Source organism: Palaemon carinicauda, chromosome 39 (genome assembly GCF_036898095.1).
Source record: "Palaemon carinicauda isolate YSFRI2023 chromosome 39, ASM3689809v2, whole genome shotgun sequence".
In the NCBI taxonomy this organism is placed as follows: Eukaryota; Metazoa; Arthropoda; class Malacostraca; order Decapoda; family Palaemonidae; genus Palaemon; species Palaemon carinicauda.
The window spans coordinates 49,727,758-49,748,065 of NC_090763.1; the positions used below are offsets into that span (position 1 = coordinate 49,727,758).

At 41.6% G+C, this 20,308-nt stretch overlaps 1 protein-coding gene across 1 annotated transcript in view; it reads right to left on the minus strand.

Moving 5' to 3' along the window:
• Nucleotides 1–1,285: 1,285 nt before the first annotated feature.
• LOC137631181 (m-AAA protease-interacting protein 1, mitochondrial) overlaps nt 1,286–20,308 on the minus strand; it is a 52,708-nt gene continuing 33,685 nt past the window's right edge. Inside the window, exons 5-6 of the mRNA XM_068362908.1 lie at nt 16,342–16,455; nt 1,286–3,899 (exon numbers count right to left, since the gene is read on the minus strand). Of these exons, the coding sequence (XP_068219009.1) occupies nt 16,356–16,455 (100 nt within the window). The 3' untranslated portion in view covers nt 1,286–3,899; nt 16,342–16,355. The remainder of the gene's footprint in view (nt 3,900–16,341; nt 16,456–20,308) is intronic.

Consider the following 20,308-nt stretch of genomic DNA (forward strand, 5'->3'; position numbering starts at 1 on the left):
TTAGTGTACATTATCTATTGTATGATATAAGTATATTACCAAATACAGTAGTTTAGCTTTAAGCTTGACATTAATATAATTCATAACCAAATATAAAAATATAAGTATGAATATGCATATGTTTAATGTAAATAAAGTTAAATAGCATATATGTATATACTGTGTGTTATATATATATATATATATATATATATATATATATATATATATATATATATATATATATATATATATATATATATATATATATATATATATATATATATATATATACACAGTATATTAAATGATTTTGGTCCATAAAACCCCCTAATAGCACATACAGATGAAAAGAAGTGTTAATTAGGCTACTGATAAATAAAACTAGACATCAAAGATTCCTCTATACTATAACAAAGAATCAAAGGAACAGAAAAAGAAAATTGCAATTTTGAGAAGCTGTGACTTTGAAATGTAAAAATGTATAATCATAAGAGGCAAACAAACAAGGGTCCAGTAGACTATCATCTTCAAGACTTGAGATAGTTATGATGTATGGTTTTTTCATTTACTTATATCGAGATTTTCCTGTTTTCTATAATATCCAAGATTTTTATTAATCTGTCTTTCTCTGCATAACTAATTTTCAAGTACAAATAGTTCTAGATTGCATTCTACTGCATATAGCACAATTAACACTTTCTCAATAACATTTATAATGAATCTCCTATAATAATGAGAATGATCAAATATAATTCATAAAACTACAATAATAAAATTACTGTAATCCTACTTTTCTTGACTATCTAAATCACACTGGTAATGTTTGAAGTTTCACTTGCAAGACACTACCTAGGCAATCAAATTTGGCACCAATGCAGAATTGTTATTTGTAGATTACTGTATATTAATTTACATATATGGGAAGCACGACAACTGGCCGTTATCACTTAATGTTTCCGGAGATGAGAGAGAGAATGCACGCACATCGGATTTTGGAGATGGGTGGGGTAAAAGGGTTCTAGTGTGAGGCTGAAGAAGGGCATGACACACAAGAGAAATACTACCAACTAAAATCAAATCACTAACACCACACTGCACTGGCACTGTATGAACACTTCACAAACAAAGCTCAAACACTGTACGACCCACATGTACTCGAGGGGAAATGGGGGCTCAATGAAAATGCTGGATTCCAGTGTTCCCTTAAAATGCTTGATGGATTAGTCACTGTGCCATGGTGATATGGGATGACGTCTTGTAGATGAAAACAGATAATTAGAGGGATGGAAAAATAAAGTACTGAATTGTATATTGGTTTATTCCACACAGCAAGTATTTACAGTGGTATTCAGCAAGGCGAATAGCTCATGCCCAGAGTGACGAGAAGACAGAGTGCTGACAGTGCAACTCATGCGCATGTCCAGAGTGCCGACAGTGTGACTCGTGCGCATGCATGGAGTGTTCACAGTGTGACTCGTGCGCATGCGTTTGTAACACAAAACTTGTAAAATGTAAAATGTGAATACACTATATGTAAGGTGGTAATATATGTAATAATTTACATTATTCAAACGAAGTGATGTAAATCAAACACCTTATATTTTGAGTTTTGTAACACTTTATTTCAAATTTGCGCATATCCCGAAGTCACTGTATATAAAATATATAATACATATGGAAGAAAGTGAAGCTACCTTTTTCACCTATTACTCTATACTCAGACCCCTAAAATGCAATTATTTTTTTTCCAAAATATATTACTGTCCTTTACAACAGCCTTACAGTGCATCTGTGCAATCCTCTACACTTGAAAAAAGAAAAAATTCATCCAGTTCCACAGGCTCGGCTATACATCCACGTTCCATAACAACTCTGTCGTTAAATTTCATCACAAGAGACTTCATTACTAATGATCTACATGGACTTCAAGTCTATTTCTGTGCCTGTTTCACCCCTTTTTTTCACAGCTGGCTAGCACCAGTGTAGTTACCGGTGCCACCACCGTACATACTTGGAGACTTGTTTTGGTAGAATGGAAAGTAAAATAGAAAGCATAATTAAAAAAGAGGGGTAGATGGAGATGGTTTGGACATGCTCTTCGCACTCCCCAAGAGAGATTAGTTCACTAAGCTTTCAACTGGGCTCCACGTCTCAAGTATCTGCAAAAAGTGTATCAGATACTACAGTAGCTCTGGTTGAGAAGAGAAACGTACGAGTGCAATTGCTCGTTCAGTGCCAAGAATTTATGTAAGTCACCAGAATTCATCTTCTAGTAGATTCCATAACTTAATCAAACCCAATGACACAAACAACTAAAGGAAAAGGCTTTTGTTTTACTACAAACATATGCATGACTCAGGGTAATATCTGAATTATGGCACAGTACTTTTGGGTACTCTTCATAGGATGTAGAAGTTTCCAACTTCTTGTCCCTACTGGTTGTAAGCCACTCCCATGAATCTGGTACCTTGGGTTCTACAGATGTCTTATTTTTTGTTTGATGTGTCCCAACTGAGGCTCTAAGAGATCATTGGAGAATATCCCTCATGCCTGTCACCCACAATCCTCAGGTAGCCAAGAAGAGTATAGGTCTCCTTCCTCTACTTGTGTGAAGTACAGAGGCCTTCTTAGGTCTCCTGAGACAAAGACTCAAATATAATGGATAAACTAACTCTCTGGATGTGAAATTTGGTATCCAAATTTCTGTGCAAAGAACCTGCAACACATATTCCCAAGTTTGTCTTCAAGAAAGACAATGTCACAGCAGACTCACTTAGCATACTGTGATAAGTGCTTAGCTTTAGGGTATGGATTTGAAGTATCTATCAGCAACCCATTTGACTTAAGAGTTCCTGAAATAATGCACTGGGATTCTAGATCAGGCAACATATGGGAACAACCTGCTGGTTCATACATTGTCCCCGACTCAGACTAATATGTGGTCTTAAGCAAAGTCCATCAGTGCTGCAACCAAAGCAAATCCTAGACTTACTAAAATAATGCACTGGGCTTCCAGATCAGGCAACATCTGGAACAATGTGAGGGTTCATGCATTATCCACTCCTCAGACTAATTTATGGTATTAAGTAAAGTCCATCAGTGTTCCAAACAAAGCAAATCCTAGACTTACTAAAATAGTGCACTGAGCTTCCAGATTGGGCAACATCTGGAACAACGTTAGGGTTCATGCATTATCCCCCACTCAGACTAATTTAGTCCATCAGTGCTGCAACCAAAGCAAATCCTGGACTTATCAAGTCTGCTGATAGACAACCCCAGGGTCCTTCTCAGGTGGGAGATTTTATTACAATATAATTCCAAGCATTATCACTAAGCCAATTACTGTACAGTACTTACATCATATCCTTCCTAGCTGATCCACATGATGAAGGGGAATGGCTATATCTACTACAAGTGGTACTGTGGAATTGAAAAATATACTAAGGAAGGTGGAACTGAATGATTTGTTACTATTCTTCAATTGAGTGTGTGACGAATTGCATGGATGCACAATAAGGCTTTACATTAGTAAAGTAATGGATTTGTTTTTTGAGAAAAAAATATAATTTTGGTTTTCAAGAATTATATTTCATCTGATTAGCGGGTATATTTTTATATAGACACTTAATTATCTTTCTTACAAGTCAACATTTAATGAATTCAACGTACTGCAGTTAAAAAGATCTTTGCTGACACATAACTCATGAATCAATATTTCAAAGAACCACAAATTACCATACAAACACAAAATACAATACAGGTAAGTCAATGCAGAACTCAAATAACAGCAATAGAATTTTGTAGACGTTTAACAAAATTTGCACTTTAACAAGTCATAGGTAGTCTATCCAGTTCTCCAAAAACTAACTATAATTCTAGTTGACCTTCAAAGCTCCCCCTTCTAAAAATAATGTATCCTGAAAAAAAGTAAAAAATACATATGTAGTAGTACATTATATAACTGTAGTACACAACTGTGTACAATAATACAAATTCCAAAACAATATTATTATGATTAGGAAGTTATGTTACATGTAACTATTGTGTGTGATATACACAGCTATAATAACGTGAAAATTTACATTATTAATAATAGTGTCATGGATTACGGTTCATGGTAGCTTAGTTTATAAATGTTTGGCACGAAAATTTGGCAGTGGTCATTTGTCTCACATAATTAACCACTGAATTAAGGATTATTTCATAGTATACACCAAACCAGTTTGTTACCACATATTTCCTTGAAGTTATGATTGATTGATTGATTTGAGGTTTTCTGGCATCCTAACATCTAAGGTTATTGACACTGATATAATTTGTTATAAATAAAGAATGAAAGAAAATTCAATTTAAAACAATAAAAGCAAAGATGTCCTTATAAAAGTTAAATAGCTTTCAGGAGGCGTGCTTCTGAAATAAATCTAAAAGTACCACTAGCATAATATGACACATCATGACAGAGAATCTTGGCAAGGTGTGAACCTGCCATCCTCAACTCGAGCCTCAAACAGATATCTATTTCTTAAGTTGCTACAAGTGGGGCATTTGGTTAACAAGTGCATCACTGTCAAGGGTACCAAACAGTCATTGCAATATGGCTGGCATTGGCCAGTCATCAGAAACTCGTGTGTCAATCGAGTGTGACCAATGCGGAGACGACAAAGAGTAGTCTCCCACTTTTGGGGCATCATGTTATACCTCAAAGGAGATATAACATTCTTTATTTCTCTTATCTTATTTCCTTCTAAACTATCCTAATGCTGTTGCCAATTATTATAAAACAAATTCTTAATGCTTAATAAAAAAAAACATTAGAGAAGATAGGATACCTTCCTGGTAGCAACTCTTTGCTAGTAAACCTGCCTTCTCATTCCTAGAAGCACCTACATGGGCAGGAATCCAACAAAATTGTATTGTTATATCTTTAAGTCCAATAACAAAAAGCCACTTTAAATCCGTAAAACTAAAGGGTTACTGGAAATAAAAACTTCTAAAGCTTGTAGGACACTTTTTGTATCACTAAAAATGGTAAAATTACCATCCTCTTTTGAGGCCATTTTTCAAAAGCAGTATAGAGGATGTTAGCGGAAGGGCACCTCTACAATAAAAAGCATTACTATATATTCCAAATCCTACGCCAGCATCAGAGTTGGAGCTATCTCAATGAATCATAAGGCAGAAAATTTTGTTTTTTTTGTGTATATGAAAATACAGTAATATATGATTTAATCTAATAATTAGTAACACCATGTTCTAGCTCTGGTTTAAACACACTTTGTACTTTGTCAGAACCACTAGTCACCTCATGTCTTCAGTCATGAAAGCATCCAAACAACAGCCAGCCTGGTCTGCCATCTGCATGCTTGTAAAGACTATGGATGTCTTCCAGATGTTAGTTAACATTATCTCAGAGGTTAATTAACATTATCTAGATAAAGTTGAAGATACCATGTATTAGAAGCTTTAAATGATTGTGATGCCTATCATATATCTTGATAAAATGAGTTGTATGAAACAGCCAGAGAGGAGATACATGAGAAAGACGGAGGTTAAAAAAGAGTTTCCAACTAGGTTTTTTTCCTTTGAGAGTTTCCAAATATATTGTACCAAATTCCTATACGATAGTTTTTGTTTGAGAGAGAGAGAGAGAGAGAGAGAGAGAGAGAGAGAGAGAGAGAGAGAGAGAGAGAGAGAGAGCTAAATATTTTGACCAACCAGTGAATATGAACATTTTCTTTCCAATCACTAATCTGATTTATTGTTACACTTCATGCAAATAGATAGCTTCTTTTCCTTATTGTTATTCCATATAATTTTAAGGTTTGGATATGATAAATAACTTAAAATAGAATAAGAAATCTAATAGACAGGGTATTTGGGCCTCATAACTGTCTTACAGATCTATAAGACCATTATCAGACCTGTACTATTATATGAAGCAGAGACTTGGGCACTTGACAGGAAAGAGAAAGAACTGTTGGAAAGAACAGAGATGAGAACGGTGAGATAGGTTACAGGAATATCATTACTGGAAAGGAGGGAAAGTCAAGTTATATTTTATGATACAAGTAATGTAAAAGATAAGGCTACGGAAGCTTGTCTGAAGTACTATGGCCATGTAATATGAAGGGAGGCGGTGGAACAAATCAAGAACATGCCAGTGATAGGGAGGAGTGTGGGGCATCAGCAGATCAGACTGGTGGATGTGGTGAGGCGGGACATGGAGGGGATGGACATGGAGGGGATGGACGTGGCAGAAGATGCAAGGAATTACACCAGATGGAAAAGGTTGACTCGAGCAGCTGACCTTGCTATATAGTAGGACTAATTAGGTTAAAAGAAGAAGACAGGTATTCTGCAAATCTTATGCAATGACTAACTACAACATAACAAATGGGGAAAATTCTGCATTCTGCTATACACCATGGCTACGAATTAATGAGCGTAACATCATATATAAGTGGTGAATACCCAGGTTTATAGAATTACTTGAAAATGTCTATACTGTATGTCATAAAAATCATACAATTTCTTGTTTCATCAAATGTTTTTGTCTTTGAGGACACTTCATTTTTATTCTGTGAGCAGGGTATGTTAATGATAAAACTTTTAAGTCTCCTAAAGGGTAAGTGAATATGCAATCAAGAATGAAACCTATGATTTCAATCAATACTGTCAAAGAAAAGACCTGAGTATGAGGAATAAAATGTCCTAAAGCTACTAACAATCATAAATTCAGATCTGCTTAGCCCACAATTTTCACCATACACAAATTTTAGCTACAATGCTGTTAATATATTCAGCAACCCAAGGTCTATTATAAGATAGGAGATCAATGCAGAGTACAGGTATATCATAATCTACATAAGAAACAAGATTGTTCTCAAGAGCAAAGCACAGACACTCCTATTATAAAAAGGAATGGGCTGTGAGAAGTAACATGAACATTAGAAATTACATTTGTATAGTCTATGGTACCAATCAACAACTACTCTTTGTTATCTATGAATAAAAAAATGAATAAAAATAACATTTCTGGGCTCGACCTGTGTCGCTCCGTGAAATGCTCCTCTATCACCATTTCTAAGGCATAGTTATTGCTGAATATACCAGAGAAAAAGAGATGCATGGAATGCCAGGAATAAACCTAGCTCGCTCACTCATTGAGTGTCGGTATAGAAAACTGGGGCGTGATCGTGTTTACCATGGTTAAAATCAGCAATAAAGAAAAGATCAATCATAACCTAAATCTTGGGATTTTTGTATGATCCTAGATATTGAAAGACCATCTCGTACACCCAGGCCCTTGTAAAATAAGAAACATGTAAAAATTAAGGCATTGGAATTATTATTATTATCATTACTAGCTAAGCTACAACCTTGGTTAGAAAAGCAGAAAAGCATGATGCTATAACCCAAAGGGCTCCAACACGGAAAAATAGCCTAGTGAGGAAAGAAAACAAGGAAATAAATAAACTACAAGAGAAGTAATGAACAATTAAAATAAAAAATTTCAAGAACATTACCAATAAACTATAAAAACTTCAAAAAAACAAGAGGAAGAGAAATTATATTGAAAACTGAGCCCGAGTGCACCCTCAAGCAAAAGAATTCTACTATAAGACAGTGGAAGACCAAGGTACAGAGGCTATAGCACTATCCAAGACTAGAGAACGATCGTTTGATTTTGGAGTGTCTCTCTTAGAAGAGCTGCTTTCACCATAGCTAAAGAGTCTCTTCTTCCCTTACCAAGAAGAAAGTAGCCACTGAACAAATACAGTGAAGTTGTTAACCCCTTGAACAAAGAAGAATTGTTTGGTAATCTCATGTTGTTAGGTGAATGAGAAAAGAGAATGTGGAAAGAATAGGCCAGACTATTCGGTGTATGTGGAGGCAAAGGAAAAATGAGCTGTACCCAGAAAGAAGGATCAAATGTAGTGCTGTATGGACAGTCAAAGGACCCAATAATTCTCAAGCAGTAGTATCATAATGGGTGGCTGGTACCTATAAAAGGTTTACCTACAGATATAAAAAAAAAGGAAAAATATCATTTGGGTCTACAACCTGCATTAGCATAATAGTAAAATAAGAGATTCATAATTTTACATGACCAAAAAATTGAACAAACATTTTGAAACTCTAATCAGTGTTAAGGAGCTGTTACATCCCCTTGAACTGTAGAAGCTCAGTAAAAGTAAATATTTCAAGTATTGTTCAATGTATGAACTTTTAAATGTTTTACATATTCATATTTTCCTCATTATGAACATATTTTAATAAAAGCCCCATTTTTGTAATCCCACAAAAAAAGCTAGTAGGTTGGCCAGGGCACTAGCCACCCATTGAGACACTACCACTAGAGTGTTATGGGGTCTTTTGACTGGCCAGACAGTACAACATTGGATACTTCTCTCTGGTACGGTTCCTTTTCCCTTTGCCTACACACACACACCGAATAGTCTGGCTTATTCTTTATACAGTCTCCTCTGTCCTCATACACCTGACAATACTGAGATTATCAATAATTCTTCTTACATCACTGTAATTGTTCAGTGGCAACTTTTCTCTTTGCAAGGGTAGAAGAGACTTTAGCTATGGTAAGCAGTTCTTCTAGGAGAATGACACTTCAAAATCAAACCATTGTTCTCTAATCTTCTGTAGTGCCATAGCCTCTGTACCATGGTCTTCCACTGTCTTTGGGATTAGAATTCTCTTGCTTGAGGGTACACTTGGGCACACTATTCTATCTTGTTTTTCTTCCTCTTGGTTTGTTAAAGTTTTTATAGTTTATATAGGAGATATTTATTTTAATCTTGTTGCTCTTCTTAAAATATTTTATTTTTCTTTATTTCCTTTCCTCACTGAGCTATTTCCCCTGTTGGGGCCCCTGGGCTTATAGCATCCTGCTTTTCCAACTAGGGTTGTAGCTTAGCAAGTAATAATAATAATAATAATAATAATAATAATAATAATAATAATAAAAAGCTTGAGTAAGATGTGGCTCAAAATTACAAGTGATATCGTTGGTAACTCATAAAGTAGGTGAATATCAAATACATGTACACTTCTCTCAAGAGTGACTTATCCTCTAAATCGAGATACATTCGCGGGATGTTTCTGTATTTAAGCAGCAAATTAAAAAAAATTGTGCTAATTAACCTTGTTTGCTAAAGCATTTTGAATTAAATTTCAGAAATTATTCAAACACCTGATATCCTATTGTTCAGCAGCATTTTTATGGAGAGCATGAGACAAAAATGAAAAATTTGCAATAATTTGTATTTTTCTTAGCACACAAACATGACACTATTTATATTGGGTATATTGTTTCCAGTGAAGCTGAACTAGCCATGATAATTTTAATGAGGGATAACTAGCGGGTGGGTGGGTAGCCGCGTACCCCGCTCTCTCACACGTACGTTGAGTGACCACTAAGCTTACTAGCAGGAGTTCTTGGGGGACAGGGTGGATGTATAAATAGTGTTGTGTTTGTGTGCTAGGAAATATACAAATTATTACAAATTTGTCATTTGTTCCAATGCAAACACAAACACTCCACTATTTATATTGGGTAGACTCAATCTTAGGAAGGAGGAAGTCCTTTACCAACTGGCTTTGTTATTTGACCTGGGGTTCTCTCTACTTTGGTAAGGCCAAAGTAGTAGGAACCATTACCCCAGCTAAATTCTTGAGTTGTGCCCTAAGGGGCAAGCGCTATTAGCGGCCTGCAGAAGTTTGTGTTTTTGTGAAACTCGCAACGCGGCTTGTCTTTACCGTAGGAACTCAATACAAACCGAGATTCCTTAGACATTACTCAACACCCTTCCTTGAGAGGTATTGGGAATGTAAGGAAGTGTGTGTACTATACACAAGTGAAATGAGTCTTACTTACAGAGAGGTGAGGTCAACTTATGCTGAGGGACCATGTTGCTGTTTTTCCCAGGAGGGGAGAAGGTGAAAAGAAGAAAGAGCCAGTCATTCTACTCATTCACCCCATACTACCCCGGGTAACCTCAGCCATCAACCCTCTACTACTTGTCCAACAAGGAGCTTGTGATGTTTAGACCACTTGTTGTGCAGCTACCACAGGACCTATGGAAATCGTATCCAGGTTCCCGTGGGTTACGTCTTGTAGGTAGTGGGCGGTGAACGTTGTTTCACATTTCCACATGCCCGCCATGGAGAAGTTCTTTTTGAACTGCTGGGACGTTGCAATGAGCTCAGGGATGTTTGGAAGGAGGAGAGTCTGTATTGAGGGCGAACTCAATCGTCTAACGTATCCAAGCGGAAATGGAATTGCTAGTGACCCTGCTTTTGACCTTGCCCGTGCTTACAAGCAATACTTGTACACAGGGGGGTAGCTGCTGTCGTTCTCTTAAGGTAACACCTCAGACTCCTCACTGAACAAAGTAGCAGTTGGTCTGGATCTTCAGTTATAGAACACACTCTATCCTGAATGGACTAAACCTAGGGTCCAGTACACTCGGATTTTGAGTCTTTGCAATAAACTCTGGGACGTAGCTGAGCATTACTTCTCCCCATCAACTTGATTGGGAGACATCAGAAGATAGACCATGGAGTTCCCCGACTCTTTTGGCCGAAGCCAAGGCGAGTACGAACTCCGTCTTCCACGTGAGGTGGCGATCTGTTGCTTGACGTAATGGTTCGTAAGGTGGGCCCTTCATGGACTGAAGGACCCGAACCACGTACCAAGAAGGATGTCTAAGTTCCGACTGGGGACACATAATCTCATAACTTTGTATGTGTAAGGAAAGTTCCGAGGAAATATCTACTCCTTTCAGTTTAAAGGCAATACACTCAAGGCTGAGCGGTAGCCTTTGACTGCCAAAACCGAGAGAAGCACTTTTTCCTGAAGGTGTACAAGGAACTCCGCTATGGCGGGAACAGTGGCATCGAGGAGAGAGATGCCCCTTCCACGACATCAACCATAAAACAGTGACCACTTAGCTTGGCAGACTGATGCTGTTGAGCGTCTGAAATGTCCAGCCATCCTTTTTGCAACTTGTTGCCAAAAGCCTCTTTGTGAGATGAGGTACTGGACAGTCTCCAAGTGTGAAGATGAAGCGAAGCTACGGTTCTGTGATAGATGTTGGCATGTTGTTGTTTGAGTAGATCAGTTCGTGGAGGGAGTTCTCTCGGGATCTCTGTAAGGAGTTGCAGAAGGTCCGGAAACCATTCTGTATGATGCCACAGCGGGGCTATAAGTGTCATTAGTAAGTTCTTGCTAACTCATAATTGGTTGAGGACTTTTCTCATCAGACAAAATGGGGGGAATGCGTAAACATCCATGTCCTCCCATTAATGTTGGAATGTATCTTGCCAAAGAGCCTGGGGATCCGGGACTGGTGAGCAGTACAACGGGAGTCTGCAGTTCAGGGCTGTTGCGAACAGATTCACAGTCAGGGAACCCCACAAAGTCAGGACTTTGTTGGCTACTAGATGATTCAAAGACCACACAGAGCCCACTACCCGAGTCACTCTGCTCAGACTGTCCGCTAGCACATTCTGCTTGCCCGAAATGAAGCAAGCTGATAGGGACACTGAGTTGTCTTCTACCCATCTGAGTATCTCTACTGATAGATGGCACAGCGGCTACGAAAAGGTACCGCCTTGTTTGTTTAGATAAGCAACTACTGTAGTGTTGTCTCTCATCAGCACTACAGAGTGCCACACCAGGAACTGATGGAACTGTTTGAGGGCGAGGAAGGCTGCCCTCATTTCTAATAGGTTTATATGCTGATACCTTTCGGATTCGGAACACTGGCCAGAGGTGGTGTGGTGCAACATGTGAGCCCCCCACTCTTCCTTTGATACATCTGTAAAGAGCATCAAATCCAGGGGAAGAACGAGAAGATCGACCCCTTTGCAGATGTTTAGGTCCGTCAGCCACCATCTGAGGTCCGTCTGTTCCTCTGACCCTATGCAGACTAGATTGTCCCTGGAAACAGTGGTCTGATTCCATTGGGATTTCAGCCGCCACTGGAGGGATCTCATCCTTTGGCGGCTGATTGGAACTAGACGTACCGAAGAAGAGAGGTGACTGAACAGACGAATCCAACTCTGTGCTGGGAGCTCTTCCCATCTGAGGAAAGGCTGTACTACCTTCCTTGGCCTTCGAATCCTTTCGCCTGATGGATATGCTTTGTACTTTACGGTGTCCAACAGCATGCCTAGATATAACAGTTTTTGAGAGGGAGTAAGATGAGACTTCTCAAGGTTTACCATGATCCCCAGATTTTGGCAAAACCTTAGAAGCTCGTCTCAGTGGCCTTCGAGTCTGCCAGAATCAGCCGGTCATCCAGGTATCTTAGGAGATGGATGCCGAGTCTATGAGCCCAAGCTGACACAAGGGCGAACACTCTCGTGAAAACCTGAGGTGCTGTGGAAAGACCGAAACACAGCACCTTGAATTGGTATAGTTTTTGGTCTAAAAAGAATCTTAAGATACTTCCTGGAAGACGGATGGCTTGGGATCTGGAAGTATGCATCCTTCAGATCTAGAGTGCACATGAAGTCTTTTGGTCTGATTACGAGTCTGACCATGTCGGAAGTTTCCATCCTGAACCGAGTTTGCTGGACCTTTTGGAGAGCACCCTTCTCCAACATGGTCTGGACTTCGCCACAGAGGGCTGACTCTTTTGTGGATCCCTTCGCATAAGAGTCTGATGGGATAGGCACTCGAATCAGTGGAGGGAGAGATAGCGTGAACGGGACGCGGTACCCCAAACGGATCATCTCGATTGTCCAGGGTTAGGCCCCGTGGTGAAACCACATCTGCCATCGTCTGAGAAACAGCCTTCCGCTTGGTACATGTCAACCCCTTTGATCAGGGCAAAGCTGCACTGGTACCCAGGGGTCTCTGAATGCCATAGAATTGGTCTAGGACTGTATCCTTACCATCCAGAAGGGCGGCCGATGGATCTGGCAGCCCATTGATGGTTCGGATGCAGGTTAAGACCTGCCAGAAATCATGTTTCGTCTCCTTTCGCTCCGCATCCGTCATTTTAGAGCTAGCCGCAGCTGGTAAAATGTCATCCTCATAATCATTCTGCTCTTCCACTTCCGAGCTCTCATCCATAGGAGCCCGAAGTGGGTCAAGGTCTTCATCAAGATTGACGGGGGACTGAGCAATTCCCGAGGACATACTCGGTTTTCGCTGAGTCTCTGTTCGAGATAAGGAAACTTTGGCCGAGGATTTCAGGATCGTAAATAAATCCTTCGGCTCTCTGTGATGTGGCAAAAGTTCCTCTATTAGTGTAGGCCTTGCGGCTTCTACTGATCAGCGGGAGAGAAGTTGTTCCGCAGGGTCAACATTATCCCACCGAGAAGGGCAAGGAGCCTCCCTTGGAACTATCTCGGCAGGAGTTAAACAGAACGAGTCCTTAAAGGAAATTGTCCGGTCCTCCTTAGAAGGAAGTTGAATCCTTAGAAGGAGGTTGAATTCTCTTCCTCTTCCCTTTAGGTCTTGCCTGTGGGGTCTTAAACTGTAGGGGGCTGCCCTGAGGTTCTGGAACCCTCTCTTCCCTGGCTCTCTTGTGAGGAGGGATGTTCTCCTCCTTGCGTGAAGGAAACGCCGTAGCAGCGTCCTTTGGGTTTCCCCTGGGATCAACCGGGAGAGAGGGGCTTGGGACGAGAGGAGGAAACGGGAATCCTGGGAGTGCCCCCTAAGGACTGAGAGCAGGGACTGACCCCGTCACAGCTTGCCGCAATATTTTAAATAATGTCTTAAGCCATGGGGGGTTGCAGGCTCCCGATGAGCTGGGAGGAAGGTCTAAGAGCAGCTAACATAGATAGGTTTAGGTACTTCTACAGGTACCTTAGCCTTCTTACCTAAGGGTAAGATCGGCACAGGCCTTCCCACCAGGAAAGGAACAGGGTGTAGTCGTGTAGGCGACAGGTGCTTCTGGGCAGGTGGAGGCCCGAGAGGTTGGAGAGACTCTCTTAGCGAGAGGTTTACCCTGAGAAGGGAAACCTACTGCAGCCAAAAAATGATATGGAATTTCGTTCAGGGACGAGGAGCTGGTATTGGCGAGGTTAATAATGCACGCGGCCTATCTCTGCGTCTCTCTGCTACGACATAAGGAGCTCCGTCACGTGGCATTGCCATGCCGGGAGACAATGCTCTGTCACGCGACGCTTTCACGTTACGTGACTCTGGTCTTCCACACAACAAGGTGAGAGACTGAGGAGGGGGTGGAAAGCTAGGGGGGGGGGCTAAATTAGTGCGAGAAACCAATTTGCACAACCACGAGTGGCTGTTGGGTTGAGAACCTGAAGGAACTCTGAGACTGATTCCTGAGGAGGGATGATAACTTCCAGAAATCACACCGCGTGGAACCCCAGGGTTCACACGAAGAGACCCCGATGGATCTGCAGGAAAACGAGAGCCCAAAGGATTGGCACAACGAGAGTTTGAAGACTCTTAGTAAAGAGAGCACACAGACTCGTCAAGACGGGTGTCACAAGGTCCAAAAACTTCCTAGTAACGTTGGTTATGAGCACCCAAAGGTACCGCGGAACCAGGGTTGCGCGAACCAGAAGGTTTCACGCGACGTGGGACTGAAGTCTCCCCGTTACGAAAGCCCGAAGGATCAACGAAACGTCCAGTCCGATTGCCCCAAGGCTCAACGATACCGGGGTTGTGCAATCCTGAGGGATCCACGCAACGGGAAACAGAGGTTTCTCTGTTACAAGAATCCCAAGCTTCCGCGTAGCGGGAGGAACGAGAGCCCGAATGCTCAGCATAACCAAAGGAGCAGCGCAATGGGAAACTGAAACCTCCCTGTCACGTGAAACCTGCGCTTCAACGTGACTTAGGTAACGAATGCCAACCAATACAACATTACCCCCGTTACGAGAACCCGAAAGCTCAGCGCAACTGGAACCCAGGGGTTCTGTGCCGCAAGAACCCAAAGGCTCAACATGGCGAGGACCCGAAGGTCCTCTGGAGTAAAGGCTCAAAGTGATGGGACCCCAAAGGTCCCAGGTTGCGAGAGCTCACATACTTGGCTCCTGCTCACACAGAATAGTGTGCTGGTCACGAGACCCCCGAGGGTCAACGTGGCTAGAACCCTGAGGTTCGAAAAGACGTCTCTTAACAGCTCTAGGAGGAGAACGTCGAGGATGGAGAGGGGTAATAAAATTCTCCATATGGCAAACCTCCGGAAAGGAACATCCAGCAGACTCCTCCCGAGGGGGAGTCTGCCTCAGCTCGAAAAACGTCTCCCCTGGGGGGGGAGACTTGTTCACCCGGAAGGGAACAAGGCTCAACATCCGCTTAAAACTGCGCCCCTGGAGGAGAAGTAAGAGAGTCTCTGAGCCGCTGTTGCCCTTTGGTGGCTCTCTCTCGCGAATGAGAGATGTGTTCCCCTCCGGGGAAACACTGGGAGAATGAACTGCCACTGGCCCTGATGGATCAGCAACATTCTCTACGTCGGTTATTGGCGACAAAAAATCTAACTGATGGGAAGCAGCACCTGCGTCCACAGGAGGAGGAACCTCCGCGGAGGAGGGAGACGACAGTTTACTCTCCCCTCCCCTCTGAAGTAGGTCAAAGAGAACCTCCTTTGAGGGGAGGCCATCAATGCCCAGTGATGGCAAAAAAGATAAGTCAGATATATTACAGGTGCCCCTGTGGGATGGGGGTGACCCAACTTGGGAGTAACAAGCGCTGCGCTCCTACTCGGTGGTTCTTTGGAAAGAACCAGCGGAGGAGCAGCTTCGGGAAGAGATCGAGGGGTAGAAGAAGAAGACCGGAGTTTCTTTGGCTTCGAGGAAGACCCCAAAGGCAAAGAATCATGCTTGGACTTCTTCTTCTTCCATCACCCAAAGTTCTCCCACTGGGAGGCAGACCGCTCCCTTCACTCATCATAGGTGTCGTCCAGTGAACACTGGCGGCCCCGACAATTCGGACACAGCAGGTGGGGGTCCGTCTCAAGGGTGAACATGAAGGTACTGCATGTGCGGCCTTCGGGACCAGGACAAATCCGCATGGGACACTGCACTCACCAGGCACACACAAACCGGAAAGAAAGAAAAAGCAATTATCAAAGCCCAAATAAATCGGGAGAGAGGAGGCAGTATGACCATGTCTACCAAGCCAAGAAAGCAAAGTAGTTACTCAACCTACGTGTGTGAGTGAGCAGAGTACAGTAATCAGGCTAACCCCACCCCGCCGCTAACTAGCGGGTGTGGTAGTTATCCCTCAATAAAATTACCATGGGTAATTCAGCTCCACCAAAAACAATATACCCAATATAAATAGTGGAGTGTTTGTGTTTGCACTCAGACAATTTGGTTTTTACAAATGTGCATAAACAAAATTCATGCTTACTATACCTCCAATAGGTTTCTTAGTAACGATGTTTCTTATTATGCTCTCCAGGTTTAAAGTGGTTGGCTATATTCACAGTCCAATCATCTTCAACTCCTTTAGTAAATTCGCGTATAAATCTGTAAAAATAAATTTAATAAGTAAAAGCTTAATCTAATAGGAAAGTTTTCTTACCAACAACGATATAGAATAACGAGGACATCAACAGATCTTCAGTGGTATTTATTTTGAGTTTATAAAAAAGAATCAAATCAAAGGGGTTATCTATTGTAGATAACCCTTACATGACTAAAGTAAGCACGATCACATAAATAAAAAGTACAGTTGCCGTAAGAATAACACTGACCAACACAGCTGAAGTATAAATAAAAAGCTACAAAAAATGATGAAATAAGTTAGATATTTTGTTTCCCACATACACTTTTCCCTTTTATTTGGGCCATTACTATGATCAAAAGTGTACATATACAGTAGCAAATTTTTGGTAATGAAAAGTGAAAAATGTGAGACATTAGTAGTAGGAGTCTCTACTCAAACTGTGACAGAATTTACTTTGATTCTTTGTTTGGCTCAAGAATGGGTGTTGGTTAAATGGACTGACTTGGAGAAAGACACTCAAAACAACAGTAAAGGGTTTGGTATTTTAAAAATACATACAGTATTGCTTTATGCATTTTTTGTGCTTAAAAAAATTACAAATTTACTCATTTTATATGCAGTATACTGTGTAGCGACTTTGGAGGAACAAATAGCAACTATTTTCATTTGGCAATTTGTTGAAGTTGTATAAAGCATAAGAGACTAATGAATCTAAGTCTATTACTTCAAGAATCAGTATAAACCTTGTAGATGTGTTTAGAAACAGGGTTTATAGTGGAAATTTATCACTATGGCAAATAGTTTTTTCCAAAGAGCAATAATTGCTAACCATTGATATGAAATAAAATAAGTTAACATATATACTATAAAATACTGTACTGTAATTGCATAAAATATCCTTCAATGAGTGATTGAAAAATAAAGCTCTAGTATGACATTACAAACATCTACAAGTGTGATGTCTGTAGTGCAACATATATGCCCAGTCCATGATGTCAGTCCAGACAAGAACTTGGGGTTATAATGGGATTTTTCCTAGTACTGGCTTCTTACTAGTATAGCTAAGAATTACTACAAATTTCTGACTCAATCAAAAAAATTTATAGGAAACCAAATTTTAACCTTTACACCAAATTCATCATGCAATATTAACTGCTTTATTTGTAAACCCCATATAGTTTTGTTCTGTATACTCGGCATTGTTATTCACAGTTGTAAATAACCTGTAAGCTTTTATTTTTCCTATCGATATAAACCTTAAGCTATTTATTAGGGGTATTACTTTCGGTGAAGCTGAAAGGGCGAGCCATTACAATTTAGCGAGGGTTAACTACCCATCCCACTAGTTAGCGGGAAGTAGGGGGGTAGCTAGCTACCCCTTTCACTTACACACCTGTGTCTGTGCTTCACTTTGTATGGAGGTAGGACTTCAAGGGAGAAAGGGTTGGCGAGTAAGTTTGTATAAATAGCTAAAGATTTTTATCATTATGAAAAATTCAAATTATCTCCGAATTTGTCATTTGTTCCGTAGCTGTTATATAAACCTACGCTATTTATTAGGGGTGACTCACCCATTAGGAGGGTGGATGTCCCTGCCAACCTGGCTTTTTGGCTTTACCTGGGGACTGGTTTTTTTTAGTAGGTCAGAACCAAAAATGAGACCCTAACAACGCTAGACCTTGCTACGCAAGGTCTGCGGCCTACGCAAGCTGCGTATTTAGATAAGCAGTGTGACTGTCAAGGTGAAAGTTATTCAGAGTTTTTGTAGGAAATAACTGTGGTAACCAAGACTTTCCCAATACCCCCTCGACAGGGTATGGGGACGCAACAGTATTGACTCAATACTAGGTACACAAGGGAGCATGGTTTACCTGCAGTGGTTGAGGTCAGCTTGTGCAGAGAACCCAGGCTGCTGCTTTCCCCATGAGAGGGGAGGATGAAGAAAAGAAAAAGAGCCAGGCGTTCCTTTTCACTCACGCAGACTAAAACCGGGTAATAGTGCCTTCAACCTTCTTCTACTTGTCCAATAAGGAGCTGAGGTATTCAACCAGCTGTTGTGCAGCCACCACAGGGCCGACAGAGATCATATCAAGCTCCTGTGGGTCAATTCTTGCAGGTAATGGGCTATGAAAGTCATCTTGTGTTCTCACACCCTTGTTTGTAGAACCTGCGTCACAGAGTAATCTGTTTTGAAGGCCAGAGACGTAGCTATGCCCCTGACATCGTGAGTTCTGGGTCGATGTGTTGGAGGAGGATCTGGATTCAGGGCATAATTGATGACTGTGAATCGATGCAGAGATGGTGGTTTTGGTGATCCTCCTCTTGCCTCTCCCAGTGCTGACGATAATCGAAGGCACCCGGGGGTGGGCTGTTGCTGTTTTCTTGAGGTAGAGCCTCAAACTCCTCCCTGGGCACAGTAACAGATGATCTGGATCATCAATTACAAAGCGGCAACTCGTTATCCGGAAGGGGTCGAATCTAGGATCCATCACCCCTGGATTCTGAGTCTTGGCAACAAACTCGGGGACGAAGCTGAACGTTACCTCTCCCTCTCCCCTTGAATGGGCAATGTTGTATGAGAGACCATGAAGTTCACCGACCCTTTGCTGAGGTCAAAGCGAGTAGGAACACTGTCTCCCAAGCGAGGTGGAGAGCCGTTTCCTGGTGTAGTGGTTCGTAGGGAGGCTTCTTTAGAGACTGGAGAACTCGAACCCTGTTCCATGGGGGAGGTCTCACTTCCGACTGAGGACAGGTAAATTCGTAAGTCTGTATGAGTAAGGAAAGATCTAGTGATGAGATGTCCCTTCCTTTCAGTTTTAAGGCAAGGCTCAAGGCTGAGTGATCACCTTTCAATGCCAAAACTGGAAGGAGTCTTTCCTCCTGCAAATATCCAAGGAATTCCGCTATTGCTGGAATAGAGGCATCGACTGGAGAGATATCCTTTCCATGACACCAACCACAGAAGGCATTCTACTTTGCCTGGTAGACTGCTGCTGAGGATTTCCGCAGATATCCAGACATCCTCTTCGCAATTTGTTGCAAAAATCCTCTCTGAGTGAGGAGTGGCTGGGTAGTCTCCAGGCGTGCAGTTGTAGTGAAGCTACAGCTTTGTGGTAGATGTCTACGTGCAGTTGTCTGAGTAGATCGTGGTTCTCTTGGAGGCTCCGTCAGGAGCTGCAAAAGGTACGGAAACCATTTTGCATGGGGCCATAGCGGAGCTATGAGAGTCATTGAGAGGTTGACCAATGTTCTGGCCTTGTTCAGTATCCTTCTCATCAGACAAAACAGGGGAAAGGTGTAAACGTCCTTGTTGTCCCCACCGTTATTGGAATGCATCTTGCCAGAGAGCCATGAGGTCTGGGACTGGAGAGCAGCGGGAGCCTTTAGTTCAGGACCGTTACGAACAGATCCACAGTTGGAGAACCCCACAAAGTCAGGACTATGTGGGCTACTAGGGGATCCAAAGACCATTTGGTACCCACTATTTGAGATGCTCTGCTCAGATTGTAGGCGAGCACATTCCTCTAGCCTGGAATGAAGAGGGCTGATAGCGGTACAGAGCGGACTTCGGACCATCTCAGTATTTCTACTGCTAAATGGGGTAGGGACTGTGAACAAGCACCTCCTTGTTTGTTGATGTGAGCCACTACTGATGGGACTGTTGAAGGACCAGAAAGATGGCCTTCATCTCTAAAAATTATCTGAAGGTACATTTAAGACTCTGGCCAGAGGCCTGAGGTCATGTGGTGCAGCATGTTGGTCCTTCCCACTTCTTTTGGCGTGTCTTAAAACAGCATTAAATCCGGGGGGAGGATGAGATCTACACCCCTCCGCAGATTCTCGTCTGCCACCCATCACTTGAGGTACGTCTGT